This window comes from Castor canadensis, chromosome 14 (genome assembly GCF_047511655.1).
Source record: "Castor canadensis chromosome 14, mCasCan1.hap1v2, whole genome shotgun sequence".
NCBI lineage: Eukaryota > Metazoa > Chordata > Mammalia > Rodentia > Castoridae > Castor > Castor canadensis.
The window spans coordinates 79,742,238-79,762,606 of NC_133399.1; the positions used below are offsets into that span (position 1 = coordinate 79,742,238).

General features: G+C 37.6%; 1 protein-coding gene across 6 annotated transcripts in view; it reads right to left on the bottom strand.

Moving 5' to 3' along the window:
* Wwc2 (WW and C2 domain containing 2) overlaps positions 1 to 20,369 on the bottom strand; it is a 192,969-nt gene that overhangs the window by 94,803 nt on the left and 77,797 nt on the right. For 5 of the 6 annotated variants that reach the window (XM_074054897.1, XM_074054894.1, XM_074054892.1 and 2 more), the window contains exon 2: positions 17,748 to 17,857. The exons of the other annotated variant lie outside the window; for it this stretch is intronic. In XM_074054897.1, the coding sequence (XP_073910998.1) occupies positions 17,748 to 17,857 (110 nt within the window). The remainder of the gene's footprint in view (positions 1 to 17,747; positions 17,858 to 20,369) is intronic. 6 annotated transcript variants of the gene reach the window in all.

Consider the following 20,369-nt stretch of genomic DNA (forward strand, 5'->3'; position numbering starts at 1 on the left):
CACTTTGTGAGGGGAAGGAAATGTTCTATCTCTGCATTATTGCATGCTTATGTGTTAAACTTCTATCCAGATTCATGAACTGTATACTGAAAATAGATGCTTTTTTTTTGGCAGCACTGGGGTTTGAACTCAGGGCCTCATGCTTGCTAGGCAGGCACTCTCACTGCTTTAGCTACTCTGCCAGCCCAAATAGATGCAATTTATTGTATATAAGTTATACCTTAAAACTTGGCCTAAAATGTGTTTTAAAATGTTCAGGTGAGTGACTATGACACTAAGGAGAACTGGGGTGCAATGGGAGCACTTGTACTTTATCTCAAGGAACATCCTTTACACTCTCAGCTGTTGAGGAAGAGCAGTGGTTTGGAGTAAGACCACGTGGGGCCTCCTCCTGTTGCTGTGAGATGACTTTGGGTGTTCTTTTACCCAGGTGAACTTTACGTCCTCAAATGTAAAAGGAGGATTATATTGGATGAGTTTTGTGTTTTCCTGACCTAATTTGTGTGAACGCTGTTGGCGACTGTCCAAATATCCTCAGTTTACCAGGTCTAGGCATCCATCCCCTAGATTTACCCACGTTCATTGTTAATACATGGCTCATCCTTAAAGGATTCCCGAAGACTGATCTTGGAGATGATGTACCTGCAGCCAATGCTGACCAGTGAAGGAGATACAGAAAAAAAACTTCCACAAAGAGCAAAGTCTGAGATGTAAATTATACCTCAGAGTCACCCCAGCCACATGGAACCTGGGACTTCACAAAAATAAAATCTGCATTTGTGATTTCCTCAACTATCCTTGTTTCCATGCTGGTTTATCCTGGGATTTTCTTCATAAATCACGTAAGTCTTGGCTTAGGCTCTATCTCTAGAAGAACCCAACTCAAAATGACCTTTGGTGATCTATACAAATTGAATGGAAGAAGTTTGATTCTGAGTGGTACTTTTCTTATCTTTGTGTGATGGTCTTAGTGATATTGGAGAGAGGGAAGAATTGGAGAGGGAGAATCCCTCTTGAAAACACAAAAAGGAAAATATACATATCATTCATAGAGAAATGCAACAGGAAGTTCTATCAATCATTTTCTAGGATTCCACTGGAGAACTGGTTAAATGAGCTATTGTTATTATAAAACAAAGAATCAATTAGATTAAGGGGTGGGCACTCCTGTAATCCCAGCTACTCAGGAGGTGAAGGATCATGGTTTGAGGTCAGCTGGGCAAAAATGTCAGGAGACCTTATTTCATAAACAAGCTGAGTATGGTAGCACATGCCTATAACCAGCTACTCTGGAGTTGGAAGTAGGAGGATCTCAGTCCCAGCCATCCAGGGTAAAAAGCACTGGACCCTATCTGAATTAAAGAAAAAAAAAAAAAAAACTAAAGCAAAAAGGAGTGGAGGAGTGGCTCAAGTAGTAGAGTACTTGCCTAGCAAGCAAGAGGCCCATGAGTTGAAACTCCAGTACTGTCCTCCTCAAATCAGTCAAATTAAGACATAGTTTAATTGCTTTGATAAAAATCATTTTTGTGGTCCATTAATAACAGGACTCTTAGATTTTCAGCTCTTGCTATAATATTATACCAGAAAATACCTCCATGGCCCATTCTGAGCTGCTTTTTTAGGGGTAAAGAGAGTGAACATTAGTAAGTCCAGGAGCCCTCTGGAAGGGAAAGGGACAGATAGGACTGGAATGTAAGAAGGAGAGTGTTTATTACTGGAAAGGGTTGAGGCAGGGGTGAGGTGTAAGAGAAAAAGGAAAACGATACAGTGACCATTTGGGTGGCAGGAAGGCTGAAGTTCCCTGCATTGTGAAAAACTCAGCAGGAAAAGGAGAGCTAATTCTTTTTCCCAACTGCTACCTGAATAACTTAATGGATCACACACTGAAAACATTGAGCCTGGGATCATATTGAAGTAAGGTAAAAGGCAAAATGAATTATTTGAGTTCTGAGAAGTTCTAAGAATATGAATACTCAGGGAGGTAGGGGGAGGAAGAACTGAGATATAATATACCACTAGCTAAGATCATAAGGTCTGTATTCAACTTAACTGGGTTCAAATCCAGGCTTTTCACTTATAACTTGCATGCCCTTGAGCACACAGTCTCAAACTCCTCAATAAATTAAGTTAATGTGGGGGGATGGGGCTGTTCTGAAAACTGCTTGAGACACTGCAATATGAACAGGACCTTAAAGCTAGTTAGCTATGCTGCTGCTGCTGCTGCTGCTGCTCATATCTCAAGAGGAAAGGAATTACAAACTCATTCCTCCCCTCTGCCTTGGCTCCAAGAAGCATGAATGTCAAGCACTAAGGCTCCACAAATTATTCTGCAACTGTGACCTACTGTGGTTTGAAATGGCTAATGCCAATGGATAATCAGCTTTAACAAATGAAACATATTTATATCTGCCCACTCCTCACCTTCAACCTGTACATATGGAAACAATGCAGGAAGAAAGGAGGTGGGATGTCAAGTTCTTAAGTTATACAATCAGATCCACTTCTGTTTCTCCTTCCTTTGGCATCTCTGGCATAGTCCACCATGCATGAGATTTTTAGGGGCAGATCAACAGATGTGGTTGAAGAACAATCAAGAAAACATGGCTTCTCTGGGCTTCTTTGTATAAAATACAATGCTGTACTTGTTAGTGGACACTGCGTTAATCATTTCAATTTTTTTCCTATATTGTATTGTGCTTTGGGAGGGGTTTGCTGGCTGGCTTGGCTGGGGTCAGAGTCTGCTGTTCCTAGGGTTAGGAGCTCCTAGAGACAACAGGAGTCCTAAGAGCTTACCTTTCTATGCAAACCAGCCATAAATCATGTCAGGCCCAGGGACTGGACATAGATGCACCTCTGTAAGCCAGAGCCCAGCAAATAATTCAAACTGGCCTATTCTAAACTCGCTAAAACTCACTGCCCTGCTCACATAAACCCATCTCATCCCCGGGAAACCACAGTAACAGCTCTGGGTCATGATTTTTGCCACACTCCTTCTACCTCCTAATTGACCTGGGTACTTCCCCAAGAGGCCCAAATGGTTAGCCTGCCTCCTCTTTTGAGTAGTAAAGCTTCTTTCAATGGCATTGACCTCTCTAAACTAAATCTTAGGTTCCATCAAAACAAGACAGATCACAAGGGCTGGCCACTGTTTGAATGTAAGTACCTGTTCCAGATAAATGAGGATAAATTAAAATTAATTTACCAGTTTGCTGGAATGTCTATTAGCATGGACTATCTTCCAAATGCTTTCTTTGCATGTGAATCTCAATCTTAATGCAGCTCAACTCAATTTTCTGTTTGGCTTCAAGAGCTCCCACAAGTCAAACCCAGAGATCTAACTTGATCCAAGACTCTCTGCAGTCCAGACTGGTTGTGGGAATATTTAACCTGGCCTCTAAGGATAAGACATGACACTAGGCCGATTAGTTTGGGCTGTGAAGCCTGGGTTCTTCTGGGGCCGAAAGAGGTCCTGGATAATTTAACAAAATGGTCTTGGTCAGTGGGTCATACTGTACACTGCCTCAAACCTATAGCTCTCACTTCATATTCATTGGCTAATAAAAGTTGAAATTTCTCTGAAGTGGGACTGTGAATACTAATTTTAGTATTCCATGTAAATTTAGTACTTAAGATAAATATTTAAATGTATAAAAGATGTGTATCTCATGAAATGTGCAGGGGGTAGGGGGATCGCTAGAGCCACTGTTTCAACAAAAGATGTCATAAATGGACAGACCCTCCAGTCAAGAACCTTCAGGAACATCACCACATGGGAAAGCCCAGCCATCTGGGATATGGAAAATGGGCAGAGATCATCCAACAAGAGCCTAAACTTCATGATTTTATATATTCATTATAACGAGGGTCTCTGAGAATTCTAATATTTAGTACTTAAATCAGTTTCCAATATTTATATACATATGTATGCAGCCTGACTCAAAATATGGAACCTATTATCTAACAAATAGGAATTTACAATCTTAAAAAGTTTTCTGTTGATGGCCCCCAATAATGCTGGTCTCCCAGTATTCATGCCCCTTGAGTATGGGCTACATATAGTGGCTTGCTTCTAATAACAGACATGTAAGTGATGGGATATCAATTCTAAGATTAGGTCATAATCTCTCTGTCTCTCTGTGTGTCTGTGTGTGTCTCCCCCTTTGCCTCTGCCCCTGGCTTTTTTGGTCTAATGAAGCCAGGTGCCATTCTGTAAGCTGACCTATGGAGAAGCTCCTATGATGACAGATGAGGGAGTACTGTGGCCATCAGTCAGCAAAAAACTGAATACTGCCAACAACCACACAAGGAATTGTGGAAGCAAACCCTTTTCTGGTCAAGTCCAGAGATGACTGCTGCCTTGATTTATAGGCATGTGAGAGACTGTGGGCCAGAACAGCCAGCTAAGCCTTGCCTGGACTCATCGCCCATAGAAATCCTAAGATAGTAAGTATTCTTTTTAAGCCACTGAGTTTTGGGATAATTTGTCATGATGAGACATATAACAAATAAGCTAATCAAGTAAAGAGATGAATTAAAAATGTATATAAAGGACTTTAAGTATTCTTAAGTTATAACAGTAAGTATGTACTAAGTTCTCTCTCAATTTCCTTGGAAGTTTCAGCTAATTGTACTTCTCTTCTTGCTGGGGAATTGGTATACTTCCAACAACGTATTTATCAACAGCTAAGAGGCCACAAAACACTAACAGCAACAATGACTGACACATGAATGAAGCAATAATAACAATGATAATAATAATAATAATAAACTACCAGTATTTTGTGCAATGATATTACATTATCAGCTTTTGTTTTGCACATCAGCGGAAACACTCCAGTAGTCATTAAAATACTGTGTGTTACAAGAGATTCAGCAAGAAACATTTATATTTCTGAAATATTGTACAACTCGAATAGGAACTACAAAAGAGCGTTCCCAAAGGCACCTTTGAAGAAAGCATCATAAAACAGGGCTGTACTTCACCTCCATCTGTTATATTCACTGAATACATTTGAAAAGAATATTTATTAAAAGTAAACACTCAAGGCAAGTGTATTGTACAAATGTGGTATTTTTTTATTAAGACCTACTGGCCTTGAGAGATCACTATATTATAATGTAATATAATTTGCATGTTGTCTACTGTATGAAAGGAGTAATAGCTTACACTCTGGTAAACCATCACATACCTCAAGGGAAGTCACATTCCATCAGTATTACAGATATGGAACTTTGCAGATAGAGGACACCAGACCTTATCATAGGAGATAGCATTAGACTCTTCAATGGAATAGTATTTCTGATGCATACTTCTATTCTTCCTGCTGTGCTCAGAGGAATGAATGAAATGAATATGAGTAACACTGCTTATCTTCCTTTTCATAAAGTATCTTCTAGGCTTATTTATTGTCTGTTCATTACTTGTGTAGACAACTGTTAACCATCTACTATAAGCAATAGGGAAACACAGGAGGCCTGATCCTTCCTTCAAGGAATTTATAAAATATAGAAGAAATGGTGATGTATGAATTTGAAAAAAAAAAAAACAATTTTTACGCTTAGAAGGAGGTAAGTGCCTTGAGAGGAGATTTAAGGGTAAGTGGCATGGCAATTTAGAGACCAAAGCTGCTTCTGGCTGAAAAAATACTGTTCCGTGCAACAGGTAGGAATTAAACTAGACACTGAAAGAATCCAGACAAGAGGATCTAGTCCTTGCTCGTGTTTCATTCATCACTCACCACTGCTCCCGTCACTGAATTTCTTTTACTGCTGTGATCAGTCCTCCTCCCAGGAAGTTTTCCTCTCCCAACTCCCTAACCCTGTTGCATACATGTCCCCTTTCTCCACGCTTACTTACCTCAGCTGTCCTTTGGGTATCAGCTGTAAGCACTTTGTGTGTGCAGTCACGGCTAAACTCTTTAGACTTCGCTGGCACTTCTACTTGCCCTCCCTTGTTCTACCAATGCAATGGCGACCCTCTCATTTGTAATGAGAAAGTTAATAAATATGAAACGCTTTTGCAAGCAATAGTGAGCCACAGAAGGATTGTAAGTAAGGGCATGAAATGACCTTAACTATACTTTAGGAAGATCATCTGACAGCAATGAGAGGTTCATTACCAAAAGCATTGGTATTATGTAGAAATCTCTTGTGATGAAAGTTACATATTAGTAAAAAGAAAAGAAACCTATTTATAAAATATTATGTGTAATATAATCCCATTTAGAGGCACAAGATATATTTAAAACTTGTGTATCAATATGAAAAATACTAGAACAATGATACACATCAAAAGATTCAGACTAGTTAACTCTGAATCATGTGAATATAGGTAATTTTTCTTCTGTTTAACTATATTTCCTACTTTTCTTCACTGTTATTTTTGTAAAGTATATATAAGAACGAAAGGAAAAGGAACAAAAGAATAAAGTAATAAGGGTCTGAATTAGAATGGTGGTGGGAAAGAAATTAAAGGGAGTTATTTTATAGTGGAAAAAAATCATGAAGAACTGACAAGGTAAGTCTAAATTTTCTAAATTCAGTACTCATAAAGACTATAACTTTTAAAAAAATAAAATAAAATCAAAGGGAAAGCAGAGAAATCCTATCTGGTCCTTTTTTAAAGTACTGAAGGCAAAACTAAGTAGAAGTGTTTCATCACTGGTCAAGTCTGACCAACAATTAAGACTGAAATATAGACAGGAGAGTCACTAGTCTCAGAAATTAGAAGGGAAAACAATATGGTAGAAGAGTGAGAGATGCTAAGGGGCAGAGTGAAGTCACATCTTTGGGGAATGACAAGATTTAGGGACCCTCAAAAGGAATATGAGTCACTTGAATAAAGAGAATGAAGGAACACCCCGAAGCAACAAAACTGACAAGTTCAAGAAGAAAGGCATGGTCACCTATGTTGAATACATATCTAGATGGAAGAAAAGAACACCTGACAAGTCCCTGGAGTTGACAAATAACATGGGGTATGTACATTTTCAAAAGTTACCAGTACCACCATATTAGGTTTTACCTGGCTATGTTAATCGAAAATGTTTCTACGTTAAACATCTGCCTAAATAGCTTACCTGCCTAGGAAAGTTTACAAGATAAAACAAGACAGATGCAATAGGAGGGCCCAAAATTAATTTCTCTCCATTTAAAGGAAACAAGTCCATATAAACATATCCACTCAAGAATTTTTCATCAAATCTCAACATAACATATGTTACTTCAAAGCTAATACAAAGGAGTTTAGAGTAATATGGAATAAGCACACACCATCCACTCTCTTCCACTGATTACAACTAAAAATCCAAGGACATATAATCAATGGAGGACTCTAAAAATTAAATAGGACCAAGGAAGATTGGGAAAAAAGTTCCAATGGCAGCGAGTTCTCTACTTCTGTTGTTTTACACCTCCAATATCTACCCTATCTCCTGTATCTCATCTCCAGACAAAACCCACTCTTTCTCATCAGAGGATGGGAACGGAGAGGCTATTGTGAGACAAAGACCTTTTGAATCTCCCAGGGCCATTCCAGATAAACCCCAGGAACAAAGCTGCCTGCCCACTGCAGATAATAGTGATAGCAACTGTGGCAGTAGCAACCCAGTTCAGGCTCATTTTCTTTCTACTTTACCCTAAGGTGTATCCAGTCATGAAAAGTGTAAGGCTCAAGCCTCAGTTTACTACACAGAAAGATGACAGAGAGGACAGAGCTGAGAAAGGGATCTTTTAATCTATGTATGTGCTCACCCTGAATTTACTAACTAAACATCACAAAGAATTTGAGAATTGAACACGTGTAGACAACCAAACAGATCCTGGTCACTCTGGGATGATACAAATGCAAGGCAGACCAAAATATTCTGCCAAGACTTTGAAAATTAAAATGACCTTATTATAAGAGTACACAGACGATAGGAGAAAACTTGCCATCTAAACCTGATCAGCTCAATTACCTACTAAAACAAACAAACACTCTCCAAAAGTTTCACGCATTCTCAAAGTCTCATAACAGATAAGTATCCACAATACTATCTCAAATTATAAAGTATACAGTTGACATATGCAATTGACCCAAGTCAACCCTGAGATAACACAGGTAGTGGAACAGCCAAAGACTTTAGAACAGATATTATAAACATGCTCTATGAAGTAAAGGCAAACACTATAAAATGAACAGAAAGTCAGATATTTTTAGCAAAGAAATATTAACTATAATTCAAAATAAAAATTTTAGGATTGCAAAGCACAGTGACAGAAATAAAAAACTTCCTAAAGGAGTTCAATAATAGAATTAAAATGACAGAAATACCACTTGACAGAACAAAACTCAATATTGTTCAGCTGAGCCAGGCATGGTGGAACATCCCTGTAATCAAGCACTGGGAGGGTTGAGGCAGGAGGATCATAAGTTTGAGGCCAGCCTGGGTTAAACAGCAAGACCTTGACTCAAAAAAAAAGAAAAAACACAATAGCCAGATGCCAGTGGCTCACTCAGGAGGCAGAGATCAGGAGGATCATAGTTCAAAGCTGGCCTGGGCAAAAAGTATGGGAGACCCTATCTCAAAAATACCCATCACCAAAAAGGGCTGGTGGAGTGGCTCAAGGTGTGGGCCCTGAGTTCAAGTCCCAGTACCAAGAAAAAAAAACACAATAAATAAATAAATCTTCAGGTGAAGATAAAAGAATCCATAGTGTCTATACTCTGTAATCAACAATGTCTCAGTTGAAATAAAAAATAATAGACATGCAAAGAAATAGGAAATGTTTATCATTGGTAAAAGACCTTCAAATAAGCAGGAACCAGCATGCAAGGACTCGAAAATAAAATGACAAATATGTGAAAGCATTTCCAGGAAATCACGGATGTAATGACTGAGGAGTTAGAAAAATATTTGAAAACTACAAAATAACAAAAAAATGATAATCGTAGAATAGAAAAATAAGACATCCAAAATTAAATTTTGGTGGCAGGAGGTGTGGGTAAGTGGTAGAGTACCTGCCTAGCAAGCACAAGGCCCTGAGTTCAAGTCCCAGTACTGCAAATTTTTTTTCAGTTAAATTGAAGCCAGAAGTACATAAAAAGGATACATAATCATCAATATCTATGCATCTGCATCCACAGATCCAACTGAATGCAGATCAAACAATGTAGGTAGGTCTATGATGACTATTATCTGTACTGAAATGTACTTGTCATTATTGCCTAAATAACATGCTACAAAAATCATTTACATTGTACTGGGTATTATAATATTAGGTATTACAAATAATCTAGAGATGATTAAAGTATACAGGAGGATGTGTGTAGATTATATGCAAATACTACTCCATTTTCTATAAAATTTGTGCATTCACAGAAGCTTCTGGAGCCAAACCCTAGTGGACATTGAGGACTTCTGTATACTGTACCAAGTACAATTTATCTGAGGAATACAAAGTTGTCTTAACACTCAAACCTAAACATAACACACTCCATTATCAAAAAAGGAAAAAATCCTGTGGTCACCTCAATAAATGCAGAAAAATCATACTAAAAAGTTCAATACACACTCATAAAAAAACAAAACAGATAAAATTTCAGGGACTACAACTTAAAGAATATTTTCTCAACCTGATAAAGGGCATCCATCAAACCAAACAAAAATGATGGCTAACATCATATTTAGTACTGAAAGATTAAGGTGAAGAAAAAAGTAAGAATGCCTGCTCTCATCATTTCTATTCAGTGTCATATTGAAGGTCCTAAAACAGTACAAAATACAACAGAGTGAGGGGGGGGAGACAGAAGGAGAGGGGAGAAGGAGAAAGACACGACAGGGAGGAAAAAGAAAGGAAGGTATAGATTAGAAAACAGTGGTAAAATTTTCCCCATTTGAAGAATTTTTTATATAAAAAGTCCAAAAAAAATCTACAAGAACAACAAAAAATGAATTTAATTACAAGGTTTCAAAATATAAGATGAATATACAAAAGTATACTTTCATATATCGAACAAAAAGAATTGGAAAATAAATACTACTTTTAGTAACATCCAAAAACTAAAGTCCTAGGAATAAATTTAGCAAAGGTGAACCAACTCTCTGCAGTAAAAAATATAGCTTAAGATGAGTGAACTAGGGAAAAATTTTTATATTACAGAGATGTTGTTCAAATAAGAGAGATGTTTTTCATGTTTACACGTTGGAAGGCTCAATACTGATTAATTAATCAGTTCTTCCAAAATTTAGCAACTAATAAAACTTAGTTATAGGTCCATCATGGATTTGTTATTATGAATTCAAAAGCTGATTCTATAGGTTATATAGAAATGTAAAGACATGACTGTAAAATAATTTTGATAAAGAACCAAGTTAGAGCAGTTAATACTATCTGATTTCAAGACCTACTACTATGAAACTGTGGCAATCATGACTATATGGTATTAGTATAAGGATAGGTATACAGAGCAGTGAACAGAACAGAAAACTGAGAAGTAGACCCCTACATAAATACTTACTACATAAATAATAATTTTCAACAAAGGTAGTGGCCTATTTTAGTGGGGAAAGAATAGGTCTTATAAGAACTGGTGCTGGAATGGTGGGCTATCTGTTTAGAAAAAAAATTTTAAAAAGAACCTCACACCATACTCAGAAATTTGACAAAGATCAGTAACCTAAGGCATGAAAGTTCTATAATAAAACATAGCAGAAAATCTCACAATTTTATAGAAAAAGATTTATTAAACCACAAAGGGTAAAAACCATTTTTTAAAATTAATTGGGCTTTAAAATCTTTAGCTTTTCAAATCTGTTATAAAGAAAATGAGAAGAGAAGCCATGAAGAGGTTTCACAAGACTTTAATATAGACAAAAGGTATGAACAAATTCTTCACACACAAAAAAATACGTGCATACACATGTGCTCACATACATGAATGGCAATGAGCACATTAAGAGATTTCAACCACTAGTTAGCAGGGATGTGAAAATTAAAACCACAACATGGTACTGTTTCACAACCACTAAAATGGCAAAAATTTAGACTACCAACACCAAATGCTAACCAGAATGTGGAGCAACTGGAATTCTAAACACTGATAACTAGTGCAAATCTTAACAGATACAACCACTTTGTGGAACTGCTTGGCAATTTCTTCTAAAGGAGAGCCTAAGCTTGCATCATGGCTCAGAGTGCTGCCCTTGGACCTTTACACTAGACACAACGGCATATTTCCACAAAAAGTTCACAGTAGCATCATCCATAATAAGCAATGGAAAACAACTTAAATATTCACCAAATGGTGAATGAATAAACAATTTCAGACATATCTATATAGCAAATATTATTCAGGAATAAAAAAGGTTAAGCAACTTATACATACAACATGAATGGATCTAAAACATTATTTCTACACTTTTTTTGGGAGAGTGGGACTGGGGTTTGAACTCAGGGCTTTGTGCTTACAAAGCAGGCTCTCTGCCACTTGAGCCACAGACACCTTTGGTTCATTTTGCTCCAGTTATTCTGGAGATGGAATTTCACAAACTATTTCCCGGGTTGGCCTCAAACTGCTATCCTCACAATCTTAGCCTCCTAAGTAGCTAGAGTTACAGGCAGGAGCCAACCATGCCCAGTTCTATGCATTTCTATAAGAGGCAAGACTAATGTACAGTAGCTGAAATCAGTTCACAGGGACTGAAGAATTGACTGCAAAGGGGAAGAGAATTTCTCCTGCCACAGAAAGTTTCTTTATCTTGATGAAAGGTAATAGCATACTTAAAATGTATACATTTTCTTGCTTGTAAGTTATGTGCCTAAAAGTTGATTAAAAATACCTAGAAGTCCCTACCAGGAAAAAAAAAACTGGGTGTGGGGTGGTGGTGCTGGGGTTTGAACTCAGGCCTTGCACTTGCTAGAAAGGCACTCAACCACTTGAGCCACTCCACCAGCTCTTTTGGTTTGGTTATGTTTGAGACAGGGTCTTGTGTTTATGACTAGGGCTGGTAGACAGACAAGAATGGACCAAGATCCTATTTAAGCTTCTTGCCTAGCTAGAATGACAGGTACAGGCCACCACGCCCAGCTGTTTAATTGGTTGAGATGGAGTCTCAGGAACTTTCTGCCCAGTCTGGCCTCAAACAGTGATCCCAATTTCCATCTAACAATCTTCACCTCCCACTTAGCTGGGATTATAACAATCTGATATATAAACATGAGGAGAAAAGATCTTGATCCTTACTCACATCACATACAAATATTTTCTAAAACTAGAGGAAATTATGGGAAAATATCTTCATAATCTTGGAAGACAGCACACAAAAAAGCACTAGCTGTTTTTAAAAGTGGTATAGTAAACTTCATCAAATTTTGAAATTCTACTCTTCAAAAGCACACCATTAAGAAAATATTAAGTAGACTGAAAAACAAATATTCGGAATACACACGACTGATAAAGAACTCATACACAGAATATATAATTCCTACAAGATATACAAATGGCCAATAAGCACACGGAAAGATGTTTAACATCATCAGTCGTCAGGGAAATGCAAATCAAAACCACAATGATCTACCACTTCAGACCCATTAGGAGGACTGTTTTCAAAAAAATCTCAGAAGGTAATAAATGCTTCCGAGGATGCTGAGAAACTGGAATACTACATACTGTTGGTAGGGATGAAAAACGGTGTAGTGGACATGAAAAGTAGTACGAGTTCCTTAATTAAAAGCAGAACTCTGATCCAGCCATCCTACTTCTGGGTATTTATCCAAAACAATTGAAAATAGGATCTAAGAGTCATTCACACACTAATGTGCACTGCAGCATTATTCACAATAACTATGAGCTCAAAGCAACCTAAATACCTATCACCGGACAAACAGATGATGAAAATGCAGTATATACCTACAATACAGTATTACTAAACCTTACAAAAGAAGGAATTCTGTCCATTCTATAACACAGATTAATTATAATCACAAATCCTTACTTCAAACAATAGATGAAGTATCCGAAGTAGTCAAATTCTTCTATCAGAAACAATGGTGGTTGCCAGAAGCAAAAAAGAAGGGGGTGAGAAAGCTGTCTTATGGATAGAGTTTTAGTCTTGCAAGCTGAAAAATGAGGAGAGATTTGTTGCTGCACAACACTGTGTCTTGATATACTGAGAAATAGCTAATGGACTGGGGAGGTGGTAGAACACTTGCCAAGCTGCACATTCCCTGGGTTTGATCACCACAGTGCTCGCTCTCTCTCTCTCTCTCTCTCACACACACACACACACACACACACACACACACACGCACGTGCACACACACACACGATAATAAATTTTGCATTTTTCTACCACAATTTTAAAAAGACATATATAACAATGCTCATAGCAGCAGCCTTTTCATAATATCCCCATATTGAAATTGCAGAATAGATCTTGAAAACTGTTTTGCTCTCATCAATAAAAAGGAATATACTACCACATACATAATCTCATAGATGAATATAAACAAGGCTACTGCTGCATCTTTGTGATGTGTCTAAGTTTGGTGCCCATTTTTAAATGGGGTTGTTTGCCTTTTTAACATTGACTTTTAGCAGTTACAGATATGAGCTCTTTCAAATACACTTACTAAATATATTACCCCATACTATTATTTGAATCAGTAGTGTAGTCTTTAAATTGTGGAGTGAAAAAAGCTACTCCCAAAATTGAGCAGAGTCCTTTTACATTAAGTTTTAGAATGGGCAAACAAGGCTATGCAACAGAAATCTGCACAGTGTGTGCAGCAGTAGAGAGGAGCCCACTGGAAAGTGCAAGATGGAACTCACTGGGTGAGAGAAATACCTTGTATTTTGACTGGGGTGGGAGTTAATGAGGATTACACATCTGTCGCTACACAGTAAATAACACAAAATTTGTGCAGTTTCATGAATGTAAACAACACCTTGATTACTAAAATGAAAGAAAGAAAGAAAAAAAAACAACACAGTGCAACTGAAACCCCACCAAAAAGTGGTATCCCTCTGATTGTAGTAATAATATCAAAACCTTATAAACAACAGCTCATAGTTACCTTCCAGGGAGACACAAACATCCTCTGACCAATGTCTATACTCTGTCATACAACATACATCCAGTAAAGGGTAAGTGGTAACCAAAACACATGGCCTAAAATGACTGTCATTGTCAAGGTCAAATCTTTTGCTTCTAATATTTAAGAGTGCTTCACAGGAATAGTATTAAATAGCCAAACATTCTTTATTTCATTTTTTATCTAAATAAAGAGAAAATAATGCTGAAAGTATACAATGCCAAAATATAACATGTGTGTGGACCAGCTGTTAGGAAAAGATAATACGGTTTGCTCCCTAAATTACTTTGCAGGAATGTCTTGAAGATTAATGAGACACTGGATCAGTGTCTACTTGCTGCGGGTAATTTGGACACTTTAGGGCACAGTAAATCTATCAGGATACTAGGTTACAATTACTACACTAAAGCAAAGTGGTAGACTTAAAATTTTATGTCTGATAATCAAGGTTTTATGTATTCAGAATGGTGCTTCTGAAGCATAATTTATACTTGAAATATACTTCAATTCCTTTTAAAGAAAACAGCTTTTATTCTGTGAGTTAAACGACAAAGCTCTTCCTTCTAAAATTTCAGTGTTTATCATTATCCTCAGCTCTCAAGGCTAAAGAATATAAAAGATGCAGTCACTGCCCTCAAGAAGCTCACAATTCAGTGAAGAAAACATACAGATGAGTTAAAAGCAACATAATAATGCTTTTTAAAAATTCCTATGCACTTAGTATTACAGAAATACCAGGAATAAGCACCTAATTTAATACAGAATTGGGCTGGAAGGTGTGAGGTAGAGTGGGTAGTAAAGAAGGGCTTTGGGAAGTGGTGATACCTGGACAAACCAATCATAGAAGGATGTAGTAGTTGGTGAAAAAGGAAGGCCTAGTGGTTGGGCAGAGAATTCTGGGGCTGGACCAACAGAAACAAACAAAGGTAGAAAGCCAAGGATGTACAAGTGCTGTCAAAGGATCCTCCAGCACCAGTGTAGGGCTGGAGATGAAAATAGAGAGGCCAGTGGGGGCAGACTGGGAGGAACTTTGTAAGAAATCAAATATATGCATCTGGAACTCTGCAAAAGACTTGAATAAATTGTGCAACCAACAGCCTGAAGGAAGTAACAAAAGTTATCATCGATGAAGACCTGTAAAACATAAAGAGCAGAAGATGATTTAAGAAATCCTGCTAACAGGGACAGGTGAAAAAGGGACAGGCAAGAGAAACCTGAGCAGGAGCAGTCCAATCTCAGTAGAAATCCAAAAGGGTAGAGAGCAAGATGGACTAATCCACTGTGTGAAGACAAGGAAGACAGTGTTGTTTGGCTGACCTTCTGTGGGGTGTCAGATGACCAAGGTCAGAATAGTTTCTGCGAGATGATGGGGAGCACTGAGGGAAGTGAAGGTCATGCAGCTTTCAGTAAGTTTGGCTGTGAAGGGAGGAGAAAGGACCATAGCTGGTAAGGGATCTGAGTTGAAGGATGGTTCTGAATGAGTGGGGAGAAATTTACTGCTACTTCTTTCTCTTTTTGTAGTTTTGGTTTATTTTCATTTTGAGAATTGTAGTTTATATATTAAAACAAAGACAACACTGGAACTGGTGAGAGAAAATTTAAAAATCAGGAAAGAATTGGTAAAGATACCAAACAGGAAAGGATGGGATAGAAAAGTGACCAAGAAGCATCTGCAGGGTGGGGTGAGGGGTGCAGAAGAATTGCTCTTCCACTGAGAAATCCTGTAAGTGGATTTAGTTACCTAAGAGTTTGCAGGTGGTAGGAGGAAAGCTGGAGAATTCATCAAATTTTGATTCCATGAGAGTTTATTTCTGTTGAACCAGGTTGGCTAAGTTGGATTTTGGTTTCCCAAATATTACTTTAAAGAAAGAAAACTAAGTTTTATCCATCTAAAATAAGTATAAAAGAGTTAAATAGCCACACATTTCGGATATTCCACTGAATTGCTTACTTATAATGACATAAGGATAAAACATAACCATCTAAAATGAAGTTAATCTTACCAAAATTAGTCCATCCCTCTCTTATAGATTATGACATTTGGTTTCAATCACTGATAAGCAATAAACCTTACAATATACTGCATATAAAACAATATACTGTATATAATAATACAGTAATAAGAAATGTTTATTAGAAAACGGGGGGCAGGGGGGAGAAATGGCCCAAACAACGTATGCACATATGAATAAATAAAGAAAAAAATAGAAAACACAAAATTAAAAGCTAATTTTAACAAAGAATGAAATTCTAGCATGCAAGGCCCTGGGTCCCCAGCACTGCACGTGCGCACACACACACCCACACCCCCACACACACACGCTCAAACACACACACAATTAAGAATTCTTTATGGAATTTTTAAAAATTTTCAAGAGGGAACACATCTCTACAAAAAAGTCATTTCTTTTAATCATATAAAGAGACTGATGCAACAGCTTGTAGAAACTGTATGTTGAACTAATGTATGCATGAAAACTATTCCCAAACTGTGTCCTACTATGTTCCATGACACGCTGTATGTGCTCTATGAAAAGCTGGCTTAGTTCCTCAGTGCATGATCCTTTACACCCCTCCATCTTACCTACATATGAGAAAGCACTGCTATTAATTAATAGATGCTATTTTTGGCTTCTCCAAAAATGTAATGCAAAAACTTTTTTTTTTTTTTTTTTTGGTGGTACTGGAGTTTGAACTCAGGGTCTCACACTAGCTAGGTAGGTGCTCTACCATCTGAGCCATATCTCCAAGCCAATAAATCACTTTTCTATAGTGATATTATTTCTGAAGACAACAAAGACTTCTGTTTGCAAAATTTTTAAGAATAGATCTCAAGAAATAAGACAATAGGGAATAAATTTGTTACATATTCCCCAAAATCTATAAAAGTAAAATTATTAAACTTAAGTGACATAAGCAAAGTGAGTCACTGTGATTTTTGTATGCTACAATCTGGATAAAGTTTTAAAGGGACTAACAGGGAAATAAGCATTAATGTAATCACATGTACATGCATATACACAAATATAGTTTAAAAAACCCCTCAAGTATGTGTTTTTAAAAGCGTTTGTGGCCATGGTAATTCTCTGCCCTGGCGTTATCAATGACAGATCTAAAAGGTGTTAAACTGAGAGATTTTCCTTTTCCAAGCCACAAAGAAATCAGGAAACAGAAAGAAGAAAGGGGTTTTGGTTTCTTCCACAGCTACGCTGTCTCTCAGAGTCAATGATGGTCCAATCCCACCCCAAGGCGACCCCGTTCCCACCAGCTGGGTCTTGAAGCCACACTGTACCCATTCCCAACTCTTTCTGAGGCAAGTACAAGAGGAACCACAATCTGAAACTACAGGGGTCACAGAAAGAAGAACCCAATTGCTGTAGTTCTCCACAAGCCCACAGACCTGTGCTAGAGAAGAAAATTCATTCCCTGCTTGGTAGGCAGATAGAGCAGACAGACCAGACATTCTCTCTCCCTCTCTGTTCCCATAAGCACAGTTCTCTATACATGCCCCAATACCCAAATGGGCATTTCAGTTACATATTAATCATTAAGAAAATGGGGGGGTTAAAATAAGGAAATTCACTTTGTAAAATGTTTATCCTTTTGTATGACTACCGTTTTTTGGAGATTTATTTTCAATACGTTTACTTTTACCAAAAAGGAAAACTTACTGTTGATGTGGTCGATGTAGTAGACACCAATCTGAGGGTCAAATCCTGCTTCCCATCCCCATGGCAGCTCATCCCCAACACAATCAGCAAATGACAAGGGCTTCGTTAATCTACAACAAACCAGAACCAGAAGAAATACACTGTGATTTTTCCATTAAGCCACATAGGTCAAAATCTTAACTGCAAATTAAGTGTCTAGGTTGCATTTCCTTTTGGCTCTTCATTGTTTCCAGAGTTTGGTTTTTCCAGGAAAAAAAAACAAAAATAAAATAAATAAATGTATATTTTAAAAAAGTAAAATACATCAAGAAGAGTTTACTGCTTAAGACTAGAAGATGAATCTCTACAATAAATAAATCAAATAAGGCAAGCCATCTTACATCAGAGAAAGCCCCAAGCTGAGAGTAAGCAAGCCTGGGAACGAGCCCTAGCTCTGTAGCTAAACAGATATCCCATTAAAAACATAAACTCGTCCCAGGATTCAAAACTGGCATCCTGGAAATGCTATCTGTATCTCCAAGACAAAAATATTCATCAAGCTATACTAAACTAAACAGATTTGGATGTTCTGACACAAATTAACTTCAGAGGAAGAAAAACATGTCTTATTCTTATACAAGGATCTTGTACAAATCAGCCACTCTACCGTTTTTAATGGAACCAAATTCAAAAAGTGTTCCAATACCAATACAATCTCACCTTTTCAAACTGCCTTATGCACTTTCTCTTAAGACGATCTCTTTAAGTCATTTTGTCTTAAATGAGTATCAAAGATCTCACTGCTCACCTGAACTATGGGTCATTTCCAGAACCACATCACTCATCAAAATAGCAAAGTGTGCCATCTACCCTTCAGAATGCTAGTATAACAACAAGAATTCCCAGGCCTAATCTGCAACAGCCCTTCAAGAACACAAAACACTGGTGAAGAAAGAAAAGGTCTCCTTTTCTCCCAACTTTCCTACAGCAAGAAATCTCTTGGGGATGACCCCAAGAACCCTGGCTTCCTGAAACCAGCTTAGCAAACGACACTAATGAGGGCAACCAGCTCTGAAACTGGCACACTGTGAACCCTCTTCACTGGGCATCTCTTCTCAGTCTCCTTCTCAAAAGTACGGATCGTACACCCATATCCTCCCCCTGCAATCTAACTACCTCCTAAGTTTAAAGTCAGGATAAAAAGGAGTTAACCTGGAATAGTGTCTAAGATATGGTAAGCAGCCGATCAACACAAACATGACATGCAAATTCTCTCACTTAATCCTCAGAAGAACCAAGTCAGGCAGCATACTACTGAAGAATGGTTCTCAAGAGTACAGTCCCCAGGACCAGCAATGAGAAAAGAAACACAAATTCTTAGATTTTATGGTAGACCTACAAATCAGACATTCTGCGTCCCAGATATTTGAACTCAATCTGAATCAAAAAAAATTTTTAATTGTGCTCTTAGAATTGTGATCAAATTTCATCTTGTATCATAAGGTGCCAGGGAAAACTGATTTTTCTTTGCATAAAGGAATTAGATACCATATCAAAAAACCCCAATGGCAGATAAAGTGGCCTTGTCTAGCTTCTGTCTGTAAGAATGCCTCTTTGAGTATGTCCATGAAGCTCACTGAATGGCGCTCCTGTGGCAGGCTGCCCCACACAAGATTCAGTGTGAGGCCACTCTATCCCTAAATCTTTATAGAGGTTAGCAAAGGCACACATAGTCTAAAGAAACAAAGAATGAGGCAGGACTCATGCCTGTAATCCTGGCTACTTGGGAGGCTGAGATCAGGAGGATCATAGCTGGAGACCAGCCTGGGCAAATAGCCCTCCAGACTCCCACCTCCAAAAAATAACCAGAGCAAAAATGGACTGGAGGTGTGGCTCAAGTGGTAAAGTGACTGCTTTACAAGTACAAAGTCCTGAGTTCAAACACCATCTCATGGCAGGGGGAAAGGGGAGATGAAGAATGAGGAAATGAAAACAGCAAATTTAAGTGACAGAAGAGAGATTTTTAGACAAGTTTTACCTGACCCCAAATCAAACATGTTTAAGCCCAAGAATCATACATATTCATTAATCTTAGGGAAGTTATAAAATTTTCAGAACAAGTGATGTGATTACAAGTCATGGTAACTTTATTACATTTGAAACTAATGTGGGTTTTCTCATAAATGGTCATCAGATAATAAACATTTAATTAACTGTCACTGTTGTAAGACTAAAACTACACTTGCAAGTAGAGATGTAATTAATGAACTCTGAATAACTCGAAGTTCTCATTCCTGAAAATTTTAATGTAAAAATTTCTTTGCAGCATTACTTCAAAAGTCAATTTTGTACATTATTTTCTGAATCTGAATAACTTATCTTTTCTCTGTACTCTATCAGTAAATAATGGCATTAAATACATGTTCATAAATATCCAAGTTTTAGGATTGAACTTAGTCAAATTACAAAACTAAAAATAGATAACACTCTCATGTACCAAACGAAATCAAGGACCAACTGCACTGTCATCCGGAGAATGGGAAAATAACTATGATATTCAAAATCTTTCTCCTGCAGCCTATAAATAAATCCAACACTCCCATTCCTAAAAAAGTCCTTCCTCAAACTTCCCTGCTCCTCTCT